This window comes from Gadus macrocephalus, chromosome 15 (assembly GCF_031168955.1).
Source record: "Gadus macrocephalus chromosome 15, ASM3116895v1".
NCBI lineage: Eukaryota > Metazoa > Chordata > Actinopteri > Gadiformes > Gadidae > Gadus > Gadus macrocephalus.
The window spans coordinates 8,099,785-8,118,953 of NC_082396.1; the positions used below are offsets into that span (position 1 = coordinate 8,099,785).

Sequence of the window (19,169 nt, forward strand, 5' to 3'; positions counted from 1 at the left end):
TGGGACTGTTTTTGACAAGGGTGAGCTTTGGTGGCATTACAGCTTACTGAATCCAAATCAACCTATAAGGTGAATCACATGCACATCGCCTAAGTCCCTAAAAGTCATGTCCTGGGAATGTGGTTGACCCCCCGTGACCCCTAAGAAAGGGCAGCACTCCCAACCCTTCCTTGTTCCTTTCCAACTGCTGAGATTTCCGGCTGCGGAAATCTCAATGTGCGTTCCACATTGGCGACAGAGAAGTCACACACACTCACAGACACTTTCAGACACGCGAAAGACGAATAAAAGAGAGAGATTACTTCTTCATGGGTTTGGGTTTATGCTCCCTTTCCTCTAATCTAACGCAGAATCGACCGCTCCGTTCCACATTTGGGAAGATTTGTGGGGCTGGAGTACCAGAGACTCTATTGATATTCCATTTAGCAGACCTTCTGCTGTGGTTTAGGGTTTGTTTGGGCCTAATTCAGTCTCTGCAGGGGAAGAATAGGGAATGCCTTCTGTGGGCTTTTAAGTCTGAGCAATGTGCCAGGAGCAAAACTCTCGTAGCAGTAACAGATGTATTGGCATGTAAGTAGAAGTTCAGGCCTTTCATTCAGCGTTGTGGTTCGCTGACATTATTCAAGTAAAATATACAGCGTGATAAAATCAGGGTCACTGGCCCTAGCAGGACACCTGATATACCATGTTGAGGCTGGGTCAATGCACTGACGGGAACAAGTTGGTGGGGAAGATTGGTGAAAAATTAAAGGAACAACTTACCATTAAACTTACAGACTTGGGAGTTGACCATAATATTGTAGCATAAATCAACAAATGTATTGGATTTTAAATTGCATAAGGGCTTTTAATGGTATTGTGGTGTTCTATGCAGTCCTAGTGTCTAGTCCAAAAGAAAGGCAAATTGAATCTTCAACTCGGAACAAAATGTAAGACAAACATCACATTACTACTTACTTATGTGCAACGTTCAAGGTTGCTACAAGGGCTTTTCCCGCAGAAATTGTAACGTAGTTTTCCTATCTGGATATTGCGCCATAACATCCTCAAAAATACATTTTATCCTCAATCTAACTGCTTGACCACCGCACCACCACTCTGTCCCCTCCCAAACCCCAGGTCTGTTTTTCCTCTCTCTAACCCTGCTTTTGAATAGAATAGCATAGAATAGAATATCACTTTATTTGCCCCAAGGGGGAATTTCGGCAATAACGGTAAAAGCGCAATCAAAAACATTATACTTGACTCTCTACTTGGCTGTTTCCTTCAGACAGGCTGTGCATTTGTCATCCTTTGTAGACTAGGCTGATGTATTATTTTCATGTACAAAGGAAGCTGCAATATCCTGTTCCAACAACAGGCCCCACACACCACCAGAACCATAGGAGCACATTAACCTCCCTCCCCACTCCTACGAGGACCCAGTACTTCTTAAACCAAAACCACAGGTTTTTATGATATACGAAGTGTGTTCTGTCTGTCTTTCTGCCCTAGCCTGTCAAAGCATCCGTTAAAAGCATTCGTCTAACCGAGGGTGTATGGTTCTCATTTTGCTCGCAATATATAGCGAGGGCTCTGAAAAATGATTGTTGAAAAGAAAACAGAAACCCGTTTTACTCAGTATTGTGCCATTGCTTGGAATGGTTTAATTCCAGGTTTCTATAATGGGAGTATCATTTCTAGGTCTTGAATACTCAGGTTTGACGCCCCCGTAAGTCATTAAACTGAGGCCTGGACCTGGAGGCATCTAGGTGTTTAATTGTGCTGCGGGAAGCTACTTGCCATTTAGGCTTCTAGTAGTGGAAATAAGTGCTCCTATTTTGGGTTAATACTGAATCTGTTAACAAAGGTAGCTTTCAGTGTGTTTTTGGCACCTGAATCAGGTAGGGTCTCCTAATGGTGCGTCATTTTTTATAAAAACCGCTGAACGGGAACCAAATCTTTACAAGGCATCCTTTTTTTTGCTGGACCCTTTCCAGACGTCTTGTTTACGAGTGTTTATTTACGAGGACTAAACAAGTTTAGTTTGTATTGCGAACTCATTTGTGGAACAATGTAGGCCTAGTATCGGATTTTTAAATAGGTCTATTATTAAGAAGTAAAACATACCGTTAATTTATTCGATTTTTCCCCCACAGCCACACAAGTAGATCTGCCAAGCAACTCAAACGCCCAGACGAATCCAACGAATGCCCTTATGCACAGCGGGTTTGACGCAAAATATTTCAGCTCTAATTGAGTGCCAAGCTTCAAATAAGCTTAAATACAGCGCCATGGTGTGGCATGTTCTGACAAAATAAAACAACAACACACCTGCAAAACACACGAAAACCTGTCTGGGACAAATGGCTGACGGTCCCTCCCTCCGTCTGCCGTCGTCACCGGTTACCTTGGGAGCCGAGAAACTAGCCAGACTTCACTCCCCTCTCTGCCTCACAACTGCTGGACCCGGACAGGGACCGTCGGAATGCAGTGTATTTACCTCAATGTGTAGTCAGGGACGCCTTGTTTAATTCATAGGAACCCGTCGTTTTGTATTTTTGGAGGAGTTTAGCATGCGACCCGTTTTGTTCTGGTGTAGGTAAGCTGGAGTGTCGCCATGTCTCAACAACCACGAGCGGTTCAACTCTCCGCTGCCTCGCTCGCGCTGGTTTTCGGCAGGGACGAGGAGATCTCGCGCACCGGCGGGAAAGCTTCCGCCACCACGGCTGCGGCGAGTGGCCAGGATGTCTTTGCCGACTTCAGGTCTCAAAACCTTCGCAGTTTTTGGAATAAGAGACTCGTCAAGGCCGTGGCCGAAGTGAACTTTCAGGGATGGATGGAGAATCTGGTCCTTTTTCTCCAAGGAAACGCCAACAACTTAGAGGTGATAAGAGAGGCATGGATGCGCCGGGCACTCAGGTCACCAAAAGGCTTCGTCCTCAAAGCTGTTGGTATGTCAAATACAACATTGATATTATTTTTTGATAATATTAAACAAAAGTGTAACTCAGTTAATCGTGGTGAAATCAAAGCAAATGTTTTATTTAAATGGCAACTCAGAAAGGGTTGCCAACTCATTAACAAAGGTATTTTAAACAAAACAGAATATTAATAGTAGTTTAGGAGCATTGTTGAATGCAATTTGTACATAGGCCTACATGCAGATTGAGCAAATGCATGTCAACCTTAACGATATGGTCTATACCTGTAGGCTTGAATGGAAGGGTGATTCTTCGTTCCTACTGTCACAACATTGGCAACATGTCACAGAGGACGGTCTGTCCTCTAAATATAGAATCTAGAAGTTTGACACTAGCTTGTGTTTGTCTCAGTTGATTAAACAGGTTTACAAACCTAATGGTTCTTCATCTGTATCACCATCTGCTTCGCTCTATCTCTGTATAACTCAGCTTCTGTTTATGTCAGACAAAGGCATCTGTAGAAGACCCTGTATAACTCGGGCATGACGAAATGTCATGGGGTTTAAATGACGGACAGGCCCGCGCCACTTGGCAGTAAATTGAAGGAGATCCTGGACATAATGATAGTCTTCCCTGCACCAGCATCTGGTGGTTTAAATTTCTTAACCCAACCTACATGATACAAGATTACAGTGGCATTGTGGTTATGGTTTTAGGGCAATAAATGATAACGTCATTTTGCAAAACATCACAATTTGAGAAGGGTGCATCTCAGAAATGCATGACGCAATTGTGTCATTCATACAGACATTCAGCTGACACACACACACACACACACACACACACACACACACACACACACACACACACACACACACACACACACACACACACACACACACACACACACACACACACACACACACACACACACACACACACACACACACACACAAAGAAAGAAAGGTGCAATCATTTCCAGAAACGAATAACAGTGTCTGTATGCTAAAATCACGCAGGCTTCCTTCCCTTGATTCATGATTGAAACTTCCTCCCTCACACACACACACACACACACACACACACACACACACACACACACACACACACACACACACACACACACACACACACACACACACACACACAGTGTTGGTGAGTTGACATCTGGCCCAGCTGTGTTTTTCATTCAGCTGCCTTCCTTCTCCTTACCTGTCTGGCTGGTGTTTAGCCTGGGTGTCTGTTCTCTGTCTTACTACCTGTCCATTAAGTGTCAGTAACAGGCAAGCCCTGCTGGGCTGGGCCCTGTGATGAGGAAAGGGGGAGTATGGGGGAGGAGTGAGACAGGGGGAGTATGAGGGAAGAATGCGAGGAAGGGGTGGAAGACCACACAGGGGCCAGACCTGGGAGCAAATTGAGTGCATGTGGCTGTGAGATGGTGGGGGGCTGTGTGTGTGTGTGTGTGTGTGTGTGTGTGTGTGTGTGTGTGTGTGTGTGTGTGTGTGTGTGTGTGTGTGTGTGTGTGTGTGTGTGTGTGTGTGTGTGTGTGTGTGTGTGTGTGTGTGTGCTTGGAATGGGCTATCCTGCTGGGAGGCAGCATGTTTCTGGATTTAAGATTAAAATGTAGTGTGGGCAAGCATGAGCACACACACACACACACACACACACACACACACACACACACACACACACACACACACACACACACACACACACACACACACACACACACACCATAAGGTCCCCACAAGCTCCAATGTACACAGGAACATTGAATGAGCTCAGAGTCAAATTCAAGACAGACGTGGATGGATGCGGCAACGACAGCAGACCTAACGTGGTTTAGGGTTTCTCCTAAAGGGTGAATGTACTTACAGATTCACACCGTATAGCAGTCTCACCTAGGACAAAACATCTGTGGACAAGACACCTCTTTCCTTTGCATAACAAAGTCACCGGCCCTGTGCTGCGACCATTTATATGGAAATGATCCTCTGTGGATTGTCAGCGTGGTTTACGGCCTGGTTTTTGGCTTGGAGTCAGTCTGCAGTGAATCACCGTTTAACGGGCGGCTTTTTACACAGCCTCTCCCCATTGGATGAATGTCCTTCACTTTCATGGCCATTGGCTCTGGACAACGCGTCTGTATTGACGCAATGACATGTCCTCCAGGTTTAACGAATCACTTGCAATTAGAAGATATTTCAGTTTTGAGCTATATGTTGTAAAAAAAAAACCTTTCATCAGATAAGTGGCCTAGGGAGAGCTTTTCTCTAAGACATACCAGGTGTGGTTGGAGTAAGATTAAATGTAGGCCTATATTTGAAGTGGAAAAGAACTGTAGGTAGACAAGAAGAGTATAGCTCTCTGTGATTCATTATGTCAATACCTCATCCTTCTTGTCTGGTTATCAGTAAGGTGCTTTGTGAAAACAGAGCGTTCCTTGGGGGGCTCTCCGATCATGGTAGGGAGGCGAGAGGTCCTGGGCTTGGGGAGTCTGGTGGGAGGCGAGGGCTTGATTGAGGAAGGGCTTTGCAGTGAGGTTATGGGGGGTTAACAGAGCACGGTGAAGAGTTAGCATGAACAGACTCTGTTGTTATCATCCTGGTGGGAAAGGCCCTCGCCAATGCTTGGGTTATCCCCCTGCCCCTACCCCTACCCCACCACCTCCTCCTCCACTGCTTCGAGTCTCCGATGTCCCGGGGCGGCTTTCCTTATCCCTTGTGTCAGCCTTCTGTAGTAACTGTCTTATTTATCCCTCCCCCATAAAATTAGCAAATGTCAGTTAATTTGAAATGAAGGCATTTTTTTTCGTCTACCCGGCACTGACTTAAAAGGAAAAATCGACGGTTTTATATCTGAGACTGGCGACCCGGATTCATTACCACATTCATCATAACGTGAGTGGTACTCATGAGGAAAAATACCTTTTGTTTGAGCTATTGCTCACCTCTCCTAATGTAACTACACCAACGACTTAGCATTGAGTTAGCCTGGCTTGCTTTAACTGGATGGACTACAGCCATGTCTTTAACTGTGCAACGCATGGCGAGGATCGTGCGCCTGAATCATTTATACAGAGTGCGCTGTATCGTCCCTATCCAATACCCTTTAGGGTTAGGGCTAGGGTTTTCCTTAACCAGCCTCCTTGTGTGAACATGGACTTGAACCTCGATGTGACGGTGGGCAGTCTGTGCTGATCCATAAGATCTCTCAACAAATTGTGGCTATGAATTTTGAGGCTTTTCCTGTGTTTTGTAGAGTAATTCAGTGTGCACTCTCTCTCCCCCTCTCTCTCCCTGTGCCCAGGTTCCATTTCAAACAGTGTTTCATTTAGGGCACCATACCATAAGGTGGTGAAACATTCCTGAAATGCTTAATTTACCTCTGAGATCATTTCCTGAACTCATGCTCACAGAACTACCCTTCTTTTCTTTCCTTTTGGGCGTTTTTCACTTTGCTAATGTTGTACTTTTTCACACGATCTGTGTCTTCTTTTATGTGGTTTTTTTTTTGGAAAAAGTTTCAAAGCTCTCCGTGCTAATGGCCATAACTCTTCCAGATGCTCCGTTATTGGTCCCGACACCCCCCATCCGCAGCCTTACTTGGGCTAAATGGCCCACCCTGTCCTGAGTAAGCAGAAAAGGTCAAAAGCTACGACCTATTTGCAAACTGGCCACCTTTGGGTCACAGAGTGTTGCCTATTTTTCTGTTTTTTTGTCGAGTCGAGGATAAAAGTTTGTGTGTTTATTATAGAATCTCCAGGTGTTTCAATTGGACCCCAAAACAAGACACTTTAAATATTTATTATAACAGCAGTGTTTGGTGGCCAATTTAATCCAAGTCATTTTATGTTACCGGCAGTGCATGGTTAGCATGGATGGTCGCCTCGAACCCATAACCATGGCAGTGTTGTTGGCGTGCCATGCTGTACCAGTTTATCTACACAGCAACACATTATTATAAAACGGTGTACCCCACATAACATACTCTAATAACGTTTAGGATTTTCATTTAATACTTTCCTGATCGGTAAAACCCAAGGTGTGCGATGAAGGTACTTTCTTTCTGTACTACTTGTCTATAATAACAGGGAGGTGGGGCGAGTTAAGTACTTGATATTTGGCCGCGGTCCAACACACTCAACAGACGCGTATACATGCTCTGATGTGGTTTATGAGGGCTTCTCGACACCTGTTTCTAGTATCAACATACACATCTAGAAAGTGATTAACCTGAGACTGTATAAGACCCCAAAGGCCACCTTACCTGTGAATGTGTGTACATTGTGTGATCTGTTTACATACTGTATCACGCCATACTCATCCCTACATAGAAATCCAACCTTAAAATTGCTGATACTAGTCAAACCAAATACATTTTGTTATACACACATTATTTGAATGTGTTTCTCTCAGCTACAGCTCATGCCTTTTTATATGAAAATAGTTTGCAATTCTTATATTGCAAGTGGTTATTTTGGGATAACTTTCTACATCACCGTATGTTGATGCTGAAACATCATTTTATGACTCTCTTCGCTCTCGAGATGTATGACTCTTAAAATAAATTGCTCCCTAGCTTGTGATACAGCCTACCACTTTGAGGGCATCATATATTTGAACCCTAACCTAACCCATGTGTTTTATTAAGTTTATATAATATATTCCTATGGCCTATTCCTTCCCAGCAGGGAGTCCAATCTATAACATGCCGCAAAACCGCCAGTGGAATGTTTTTGGAGGAAACTATAAACCAAGTATCCTAGTCCCAAGTGTTTCTTTCCTCATATCTGTCCAAATATATCACACGTTAACTCGACCATCTGGCCTCACGTAATAATAAACCAGGGATAGAATGTTGATCCCACATTAATATGAAGACTCCTGTACATGGAGAAGTAAGATTCAGTGGAATCCTTTTTGTTTATGAACCAAATTGTGGATTACAAAAATGTATATCATTTGATACGTGACAAGAGGCTGAACAGAGAGAAAGAGACATAGACATCAGGATCAGCTTAAATCCCGCTTGCGCTCTGCCTCTGTGGCAACACGGACAGCCTCCACACACACACACACCTGAAATGCCAGGCAGTAGATTCTCTCCAATGGACGATGAAGCTCTTTGCCCCCAATCCAGACCAGCCAGCCAGCCCTTTGTATGGACCCACACAAAACAGCTCTCTGATACCCATGGCCCGCTGCCAAAAACAACAGATACGGGGTACCTCTGAACCCGTCTGCTCTCCTACCCTGTGGAGCGTTCAGCTTCACTCTTTCACTGCTCTGACCAGGGAAGGGGGTCCACCCAGAAGGGGGTGGTTCAATATTGTTATAAATATGGCATTGCGATTAGCCTTCAGATTGCTGACAGGATGTTTTCTTTACCTTTTATAATCGTTAGAGTATGTGATCCCAGCAATGTATTAGATTTGGATGGCTTACACGGTACAGCTCATACCTTCATGGGGGCAAGGTCAAAGTGCCTCACTGCGAGCACTTATGGGAAAGTGAGACTGCAGGGTTCAGTCAGCAGACGTGGCCGACGGCGACGACTCGTACTCTGGGACAGGACCAAGCATGGAGCGCTGCACAGACTAATCAGCAGGAAATGGCTTTCGTCTGTGCCCAAGCAATGACTGCCCTCATGCTTGATTAAATGTTGTTGAAGTTGTTGCTGTAAATGGTTATTTTCTGGTGTGTGTGTGTGTGTGTGTGTGTGTGTGTGTGTGTGTGTGTGTGTGTGTGTGTGTGTGTGTGTGTGTGTGTGTGTGTGTGTGTGTGTGTGTGTGTGTGTGTGTGTGTGTGCGCATGGGCTCGTATGCGTGCATGCATGGGGTGAGGGTGGAAAGGAAGGAATGGGCAAATAAATCATTGAAAAAGGAAAGAAGCGTTGGTCTATGAAGGCCACACAATTGCACCACCTCAAAATCCCAACCTCTTTACTACAGCTTTATTCCATTAAAGGTATGTTAAAACCACAGTCCACAAAAATCATAGTATTACCTGTGTAAGCTGTAAGGCTGTTAGTTTGTGAAGCTCTGACATCTTGTCAACGCATCAACAGAATGAGGGCACCGCACCATTCAGGAGTGGTAATTGTATAATGTTACAACATGGCACTCTCGGCTATGGAACAGAATACACGTTAATTCCTCTATTGTCAAACCTTTCAAAGACCGGGTGGTCATGGGAAATAAGGAACATTTCCCAAGGCAATTTTGATAGTGCTCCATATGTTTTCACAGCACTCGGATCATGTGTCTGTTATTTCTCTGTCCCAAACTCACTTTTAGAATGGAATGTGGATTGACACAACTTGCTCCATCAATACGAATAAGTGAATAGTTGGCAAAAAATAGTTACTGTGTGACTTTAATGCCAAGTTTTTAATTTGTGTGTATGTGTAAGCAATTTGGTTGCCCCGTTCTGGTGCTGTTGACTTTGTTTGTGCTCACTTGCAGATTGGGCCCTTTTTTGTTTATTTGTCGTCATTCTTTGTTACACTGCCTGAAAGCAAAAAACGCCCACTTGTGGGTTTCTATGGTGACCCCAGTCAACACATGCTCTTGTCTGTTTCTCTCTTCACAGCCTGCATGAAAAGCAACTCTGAAAAGCTTGACCACAAGAGTTGCATTGAGGGATTTAGTTTTTCCTCCCAAGATGTTGGTATATAAGCGCACAATGACAATTCCTATTGTATTTCTACAAGTTAAATTGAACAATTTAAGTCGGTCAGCATGTCTTTCTGTGTCTGTCTGGCAGTCTGTCTGGCAGTAATACTTTAGTTATATTCTCAATGATTTCAACACTGATTCCCAGTCATAACACGATGAGTTCATATTTTTTTAATGGTTCCAATGTGGGACCGATCTTATTGTTGCAAATCAAATGCTATATAAAGGCATCCATTAGACATTGGGTTGTAGCAGTGGTATTTTCTATATTATGCTTTTGTATTCACAAAGTACATTACGCAGTACTTAGTACTTTACAGATGACCCCTAGGCTAGTACCAACCAGCCGTGGGGTACTAGTCAGTCGGTATACTAGACAGTACCACTTTCCTTAACAGTACCCGACCCACCCTTCAACTTAATAGTAATTATTGTAACTGTCAGATTAAAGAAACGTTATCGGGGGTAAACAAAAAAGGTACACAGAAGTTGTGCTGTGTTTGTGATAACAAGTGCAAAAGAAATGCTGGTGCCTAGTGGGCTAGAGGAGAGACTTTACTGTGTGAAAGGATCTTTAACTTGGTTTATTGGGTCATTTACTGCAGGTGCAACACATGCACACGCTGGAGTGCTCAGTCACATGCACATGCACATCAGACACACACACACACACACACACACACACACACACACACACACACACACACACACACACACACACACACACACACACACACACACACACACACACAAAGAAGGGCGTGCCACTGAGGGGGGCCCACAAGTGCAGCAGATATGAGGAAGCCAAGACAAAGACAACACAGCAGTGGGACAATGAGGGCGTGGCAGCATAAATCACAGCACATCTCTCAGATTACTGAGCACACACACACACACACACACACACACACACACACACACACACATGGAAGAGCTCCCCTTGGATGTCTCCCTGGCGTCCCTCAGACTCACCGAAGCTTGTCCTGCACACAGTCTCCATCAGTGAGTGAAAACAAAAGGCGAGCGCTGGCATTTTAGCCTCGCGCCTCGAGTTCACCCTGACTGCTGCCACACACACTGCCTCTCTAATGAGGGTGAGAAAGATTAGCAGTTTGTTTACTGCAGAGATCATAGCAGCGATTGAGGGATGAGATAAGTGAGTGTGGGTCTGTGTTGAGGGTTGGTGTGTGTGTGTTGGTGTATGTGTGTGTGAGTTGGGTGTTTGTGTGTGATCTAGGAACAATTTCAGGTGTGTTTTTGTGTGTGTGTGTGTTATTTAATGTGTGTTGAAATGTTTGTGGTTGTATGGATGTGTTTGTGTGCGGGTGCGTGTGTTGGGGTGTGTGTGCATGTGGGACCGCCCCTTAGGGGATGGTTGTGGGAAAAAAGCTCACTTTTTCTGGTTAGATCTCACCATGGATTTCATTATGGTGGAAGGTCAAGGCCTTGATCCTATGATTATATTTGGTGTAAACATTTCCCCCTTGTAGGCTTTGAGTCTGTTTCTGCCTATATTTTCCTATATTTACAACTACTTACAACTTTGTAGTATTGCTCTGTGAAATTCCCCCTGAATTGAATTATAATTTACTAGCTGGGAAATCTGGAATGCAGCAAGGACTGGGAATAAACAACAACCTAATAAAGACCACACGATACAATGGGAGGGGCCTTGCTCATTCATTCAGTATCAGCAGATTCAACAATCCTTGCCTTATTGATATCAATGCTATAGTTCACAAACAGTGATAGTGTGTGTGTGTGTGTGTGTGTGTGTGTGTGTGTGTGTGTGTGTGTGTGTGTGTGTGTGTGTGTGTGTGTGTGTGTGTGTGTGTGTGTGTGTGTGTGTGTGTGTGTGTGTGTGTGTGTGGTTGTGTGTGTCAGAAGGCTACTTCTATCAATGACCCTTAGAGTTTATTGCATGCATATGAAGTCATCTCTCCTGCAGAACGGCACGCACAGGTTTAGTATAGACATGCTTGCAGCCAAAAAGCCCAACTGGCTCAACAATCTTCTGTCATGGGATCTCAGTCTTGTGGTGGGTTGAAATGTATTTCTGTGTGCTGGTCATCCACTGGCCATTGGCCCGTGGCTCTTGAACTTCTTGGATCTAGTGTGCATGTGAGAGGTTATTGTGTGAGAGCATTCGAGGTAATGCAATCAATCATGAAATGGGACTCATGCGCCATGTGGATTCTAAGCTAAGCCCACGCAATCATGTGGATCCATATGGTATTGATCAACCAGGAGGCAGCGACCTATGGTGGCGGAGGAATGAGGGAATATCTGCGTCAATCCCCATCAGCTACAACGACCGAATGGGATTTCAATCATCCTCCCATCATTTCTGCGTCTTAACTGCGAGCAGCTGTTGCCTCGCAGGGACTGTATGTCGTTTATGACATGGGTGTGTGTTTTAATGCAGGGAAATTAACCAATACTTCAATTGAGGCGACTCATCATTTTTAAACGTTCCACACATCTTTTGCTGATTACGGTTATATAGCTTCAATAAAGTGTAAACTTCAAGGCACCACAACAGGGCCCAGTGCTGCAGCATCTGGAGTATGTCCTGCCTTGCCTCACAGTCCCATTGGCCCAGTGGCTTACCCGCCTTTCTCCTCTCCGTGGCACGGGGGTTCCGTTGCCAAGGCATCTGCGAGGGTATTCAATTCATGCTGTGTATGACAATGGGTGTAATGTCCGCGTACCGGGTCTTGGATTACAGGAACACAAAGTACTGTCACCGTCCCGTTAACTCCCCCCACCAGCCAGGAAGGAGTAGACGGTTAGCACGCCATAGCCTCCACTATACGCTCACGCCCGCTAATGTTAGTCTCAATAAACACCAATTCAAAAGCTGCCTCTAGCAACCCAGACTTCATTCCAAATAAACGTTCTGCCCTGAACACAAACACCCTTGCTTCAGTGTATTATCTCTCGGGTCTTCTTTGTAACGTTGGTCTGGGCTGCTGTGAAGGAGCAGGGGAGAAGACGCTAGCTATGTGCTACATAGCGCCTTAGCACCCCAGGACATTTCTCTTTTCAGTTAGCTTATGGGATAAGAGCTTTCCAGCAGGACATCCTGTTTAGAAGCAGGTAGTGAAGGGGGGTGGGGGATTACCGCGCGCGCACACACTCAGCTATTTACTTAAATTAGTTAGTCATATAGAACGAATAATTAATGTATTCTGGATAAAGAGAGAAAAATGATACTATGAGATCATATGAACTCTGGGTTGTCTCATACATTTAATAATTGAACAGATTTTCCATTAATATAAAAATATAAATTGCATTTGTGATTAATACACTACAGAAATTACATTTCCATCTTGATTAGGTAGAACCTTTTCATCATCCTGCACTAAACTGTCTGGTCATATTTTTTGTCTGTAACTCTTTGACATTGAAAAAAAAAAAAAAAAATCCTTTATGTTTGTTGAAGTGTGTAAATGTGTGTGTGTGTGTGTGTGTGTGTGTGTGTGTGTGTGTGTGTGTGTGTGTGTGTGTGTGTGTGTGTGTGTGTGTGTGTGTGTGTGTGTGTGTGTGTGTGTGTGTGTGTGTGTGTGTGTGTGTGTGTGTGTGTGCAATCTAGTATGGCAGTTGATTAGTGGTTTATGTGCTCTGTTTTAAAAGTGGCTCAAGTGTGAATGTTGTAAATGTTTACTTAAAAGAGAGAGTAAGCTTGGCAGTGTTTTCACTAAATGACCTAGGGTTGATGGGACACACACACACACACACACACACACACACACACACACACACACACACACACACACACACACACACACACACACACACACACACACACACACACACACACACACACACACACACACCATCATTGTTTCTACATAATTTGGAGCTGTATCACCTCCACCTGGCCTGGTATTTTATCTCAACCCTTTCCGCTTGGAATTAAATGTTTTTTAAAAAACAATAAATCACTGTCTTATGTCTGCGGGGGAACAGCATTACAACTGCCTCTTGTCGGTCACAGACAACATTTCGAGCAAATTAGAAGCAACCTGTTGTTTTAACACGTCAACATGCAGTCAGGCAGATTAATTATTGACAACCAACTGTCAATAGGTCCACAATATATCAGGGTTGTAATAGATCACGTGCTATATGGCCGTTGGTAAGCTTTGATGTCACTGTACCTTAAGGCCTTTTCTCGTGGTACAAAACAGACCAGAGCTAGTGAAAACCTGGTCCCTAAAAGGGAGACCAATCACTTAGTACAACTCATTTAATTGTCTGATTTATGTATGGGGGGGGGGGTTGCTCCTTGGGAGTCTTTGGTGGAGAGATGAAACGGCTCTAAAATGCCTGTGTTGTTCTGCGTTTGTTTGAAAAGCACTCATTCTATATTTTCAAAGCCCTGCGGCTTCTGTTTGATGGTTGACCAAAGCTTGTGAACAAGTCAACCCCAAATTCTGGTCCAGGATGGTGATTTTGATCTGGGAGTCTGTGTAATGTAGAAGTCGAACCAGTGTTTTTACAAGGACAAAATGTCTCAGAGTCATCTTTCCGTCCCGCCTATTTTTCTTTCCTTGTCTTTTACTTATCGCAGAACCTTGGTCTACAGGGCAATCCCCAACGGGATGGAGAATGGGTTTTAATGTTATGGGGGGTGGCGGGTGGGATATATGATCCGTCCAGCAGACAGACCTGTGGTCAGTTCTTGGCGGGTAATGGAATTCTGTGGCCTGCCTCTCTATAGAAGGAATTTCAATAGCATCGAGGCAAGGTTGACATAACCAACATGAGTAGACCACCCTAGTCATGATTTAAAATGTGGCCATGGTCAGGAATGTGAACTTTAGTTCCTGCATAGGAGTGTGTTTGTTATGGCAAAGAAGAAGTCAGAGGCCACTGCTATTTTACCCAGGTATACTTTAAACTGTGTGAATTATAGCGAGACCCACCTGTTTGACCCGGGAATGTGTCTGTGTTTGTGTTTCAGGTGACTTGTCCCCCATCCAGATGTTGCCTGTCTCGCAGTCCCAGTTTATTCCCCTGGCTGAGGTGCTGTGCTCGGCCATTTCAGACATGAACTCATCCCAAACCACTGTCTCCCAGGAAGCACTCGTCAACCACATGAGCAAAGCCCATCCAGGTAACCCAACGCTACATACTCTGGTGACTCAGATGTTTGACTACCAACTAGGCACTGTGTTCGATCTCCTATGTCCAGAGCCTTCCTGTTGACCTTCCTGACCAATATACCTTACCCCTTATCTGCTCGTTAATGTTTCTGAATTGACTCTACGTAAATGGCTGATATCCCTATAAAAGCATCTGTCAAATGAGTAATAGTAATAGAAATACATCTTCAGCCCATACTAAATAAAGGCAGCAAGCCTACATACATATCCAGTCTTGTCCTGAAATACAATCCATCCCTAATATTCCCAAATTGTGATTTAACTTTTGTTCCTTTGTGCTCTGCGTCCAGGAATGACCATCCCCACTCAGGACATCCTGTACAACGCACTGGGCGCGCTGATCAAGGAGCGCAAGATCTACCACACGGGGGAGGGCTACTTCATCGTGACGCCGCAGACCTACTTCATCACCAACAGCCTGGTCCGGGAGAAGAATTGGTGGGCCTCGCCCTCGGGGGACGACCCTCCCTCCCCGCCCCCCATCACCTACTTGCTGAGCAACGAGGCCTGCGATGTGGACAGCGCCCACGCCCCCCTGGTGGCACACTGCAAGTCCTGCAGCTGTTTCGCGCCCCCCCATGCGACGGCTAACGTCTCCGCCACGCCGAGCACCGCCGTGGCCGCCGTCCCGCCCTCCGTGGTTCCCGACGGCCACTCGACGGTCACCGTGTCTGTCAGCGAGTGCACGGGCAAGAGCTTGAAGTGGCCGCGGCCGTCGGAGCACAAGCCAACGCTGGTGCATCAGTCCACCTCCACGGCGGCCGACTACCAGCCCAGCGAGCTCAGCAAGACCACGGCGACCACCAACGCCACCAGCCGCAAGGACAAGGACTGCAAGGACAGCAAGTCGGGGAGGAAGTTCGGCCTCAGTCTTTTCTGGAGGAACGGCGCGAAAAAGGAAAAGCCAAAGAAAGAGTACACCTCGTTCTCGGGTCAGTTTCCTCCGGAGGAATGGCCGGTGCGGGACGAGGAAGACCTCAACAACCTACCTCGTGACCTGGAGCACGCCATCATCAAACGCATCAACCCCGAACTCACCGTAGACAATCTGACGCGGCACACGGTCCTCATGAAGAAGCTGGAAGACCGAGGGGAGAGAGCGATCGAGAAGGTGCAGGAGAGAGTCGTTGACAAGGGGGAGCGGGTGGACAGAGGCGTGGATAAGGGAATCTCAACCGAAATCCTGACCGTTTCCAAACCCCGGCACCATCAGTCATCGCGGGGGGCCGGGGTGGGCAGGAGGTCGGTCCCCAAGGCTTCCCGCAGCAAGCGGAGGCCTTACTCCTCCAGGGAGAAGAACAGGGAAAAGGAGAAGGAGAGAGCTAGGAACAAGACCCTATGTGAGGACGAATACCCTGAGGAGGGAGATATCGTCCCCTCTCGACTCCAACCAGACATCCACGCGGAGGAGCCGGAGCACCTTGAGGGAGCCAGGGCTGGGGCTGACGAGAAGTGTGTGTATAAAAAGCGCATCGATAACCCTTTCCACGCTCAGCCAATTGGTGACACTGCAACCCCGGCATCAATCACCACCAATTGCCAGAGAACAATCGCCAACAACAAAGGGCATAGGAGGCGGGACACAAAGGAGAGCCGGACATCGGTGGCTGGGAGGAAGGAGCGGACAGGGCTCCGTTCCAAGTCATGGGATCCACATCCAACCAAAGTTATTGTACCGGACACACAGCATGCAGGTGAATCCTGCACACCCAATGACAAATATGCCTGTCTCCGCGAGGGGGAACTGGCCGCAGATAATCACCTCCGGGCGGATATGAAGCTCAGCCGAGAGCTGCCCTCAGGCTACAGCGCAGTCTACCCTCAGAGCAGCACGCTTAGGATAGACGACAAGCTCAGACACCAGACGGGGCCGGGCAACGTGGAGGCCAGGGCGTCGGAGGACGAACCCAGGCCTATGCATGAGCGGCAGGGCGGGGGTTCTGCAGACAGCCACAGGCACCAGGTGGAGCAGACGACGACGACGACGGCGGAGGTCCCTGCTCACATCCTACCATACTCTGATGCCGATGTCATCCTCCCTACTCATCCGTACGACACGGTGCTTAAAATGCGTGAGCCGGCAGTACCTTGGACTAAAGCGAACGCGTCTCTTCAGCGGACACACTCCCTCAGGCACGCCGAGAAACAGGACGATAACCTGCACAGGCCTGATCTGCTCCACTCACACCAACAGCCGGGAGATTTCGCCGCGAATCGACGGCAACAGGTGGCCGAAGCCAACGTGGCCGTGGGTGTGAATAGAGCACTGTTTAACCGGCCGGAGCTGGCTGCCGACAGCGGCTCCTTGTTGACAAACAGCCACGACTTTGAGGAAGATGACCAGCGGCTCTATCAGGACGAAGAGGTGGACGAGGACGCCTGCAGCTCCTTGTATTTGAACGAGGAAGAGATGGTGGACGGCCCACCCTACGTCCCAGCCCTAGCTGACCATCACAGCCACCATGTGGTTTACCCGGACTACGACTCCGATGTGCAGTACCATAAGTTCCCCCGCGTTCAGACCCACGACCCCCGCCGCTACCCGCCACCAGCCCATCCCAGCAGGCAAGAAGAATGGGGGGGCAGCATGGCTCATACAGACAGCTTCACTGCAGCCACCCAGGGGGAAAGCTCTCTGAGTCCCAACAGACTAAGGCAGAACAGCTGGAGCCATCAACCTCACAGTCAGATCAGTGGATCCGCAGGGATCCAGAGCGAGGCGGGCACCGGGCGAGCAACACTGCCCACCGTCGAGCCACGGCAGGGGGCCAGTGTCGGCCTAGACCGCCTGGAACCCCCCGAGCCGGCGGACAGCAGCATCTTTGATTACTGCCAGACGAGCGAGGTTGAATCTGACGCCGAAACCGTACGGCGGTCCGTCGGCGAGGGGGACGGCGAGTCTGCTCACTGGGGCGCGGAGCTGGAGCAGGAAGCCACCGAGGAGCAACAGGAGAGGGTGTTGGTGAACGGAACCCCTCAGAGCCATGTGGTCGGACGGAGCATGCCCAGTGGAGCCGGCGGCGACATGGGGGAGATTGCAGAAAGCCAGAGCATCACAGGGGATAGTGGAATCGACTCCCCGAGGTAAATGGATCATTTATCTTTAATTGGGAAAGGATAGCGTGTTAGTGGATATAGTGTTCTCTTAGCTAAAAGGTACTAGTGAAAGATGCCCAACTCCTACCTTCTCATTAACAGCATGCATTTTAAAGAAATCACTGTAATTAGTAATGTTAATGATATTTTCTTGCTACTTTAAGTACTATATAAATAAGGAGCCCTATCCGCTCATGGTGCTGCCGGAGGGCTTATACCCCCATCTGTGGACGTGCAACCGTCTGAAGCTCAAGGGATAAGGAAAGATAATAAGCTATACTGGCGATAGTTAACCTCTGGGTTAGATGTCCAATTGAGTGCCTCAACAACTTGTGTTTTTACCTTTTATGTAGATGAATGAATGCAATGAAGCTGAATAAACAGTATGTAGCCAATTACAGCACCTAGTGTTTACACAGGAGGCAGTGATTATCATAATAAGTATGATTACAGCCATGGTACTTTCTTATATTTTCATGAGATAATGAAGGGAAGAAAAAACACACCATTTGCAATTAACTCACTCCATTATATGGATATTATTATATACATTATAATATTTGGAGGGCAGGTCATATGTCAACTAAGAAAATGTGTGTGTGTTTGCGTTCTGTTCTGTAGGACCCGCGTGAGTCTGGCCACCAACAACACAGTGATTCTGGAGGGTCTGAAGAAGAGAGGCTTCTTGCAGAACTTGGAGAAGCTGCATTCCAAGAGCAGCACTATACGGCCACAGAGCTCCCTGCTGCAGCTCACCCCCGTTATGAATGTATAGTGAGGGCTCGGGGCCTCTCCGTCTGCCCCGTCAGGGGAGTGGGGCTAATTGTTTCTGAATGACTCCCCCGTCACAACAACACAAGACTCACCCAGTGGCCTGGATGCAAGGCGTATTATGTACATATGTGTAATTTCGTTTTGTACATGATGTAATGCAATATATTCTAATAGCCGCATGTATACAGAGCAAATGATCTTGTGTGGTTTATAATGTAGGAGCTATTTACTGCTCATTGAACGTTTTTTTTATTCAGTGTCTGGAAAATAGGATTCGTCCAAGCATTAGATTTTTGTCTTGTCAAATAATCCAAAAATAAATCATTAATGTAAAAATACATTTTCATGTAGTTGATACTTGAAAAACACGACTTTTAACACTGCTGCTGGTCCAGGATTAAAGGACAACTTATCATTGAGTGTTAGGAAGTGATACTGCCTTCCAGCAAGGCTTGGAAAGCACTGTGTGATTCTAGAGGGATTGGTTGGTTTAACAGCGGTTTATCAGCCCACATCTCCATAAAACCAATGGCTGTTTAGTAG

The 19,169-nt window shown here is 46.5% G+C and overlaps 1 protein-coding gene across 2 annotated transcripts; it reads left to right on the top strand.

The window, feature by feature from the left end:
* The first annotated feature begins 2,159 nt into the window (after positions 1-2,159).
* Positions 2,160-18,966, top strand: stox1 (storkhead box 1). Of its 2 annotated transcripts, none has more exons than XM_060073246.1 (4): positions 2,160-2,933; positions 14,555-14,707; positions 15,047-17,840; positions 18,474-18,966. In XM_060073246.1, exons 1-4 carry the CDS (start codon positions 2,600-2,602, stop codon positions 18,625-18,627), a joined length of 3,435 nt encoding a protein of 1,144 aa, XP_059929229.1. In that variant the 5' UTR covers positions 2,160-2,599; the 3' UTR covers positions 18,628-18,966. The 2 variants fall into 2 exon arrangements, with proteins under 2 accessions (XP_059929229.1, XP_059929230.1); XM_060073247.1 differs by having other exon boundaries at positions 2,665-2,866.
* Positions 18,967-19,169: the final 203 nt, after the last annotated feature.

Coding starts and splice junctions, on each gene's coding strand:
- stox1 (XM_060073246.1), top strand. CDS start 2,600: ATGTCTCAACAACCACGAGCGGTTCAACTCTCCGCTGCCTCGCTCGCG. Junction 2,934..14,554: donor CTTCGTCCTCAAAGCTGTTG/GTATGTCAAATA, acceptor TTTGTGTTTCAG/GTGACTTGTCCCCCATCCAG. Junction 14,708..15,046: donor CATGAGCAAAGCCCATCCAG/GTAACCCAACGC, acceptor CTCTGCGTCCAG/GAATGACCATCCCCACTCAG.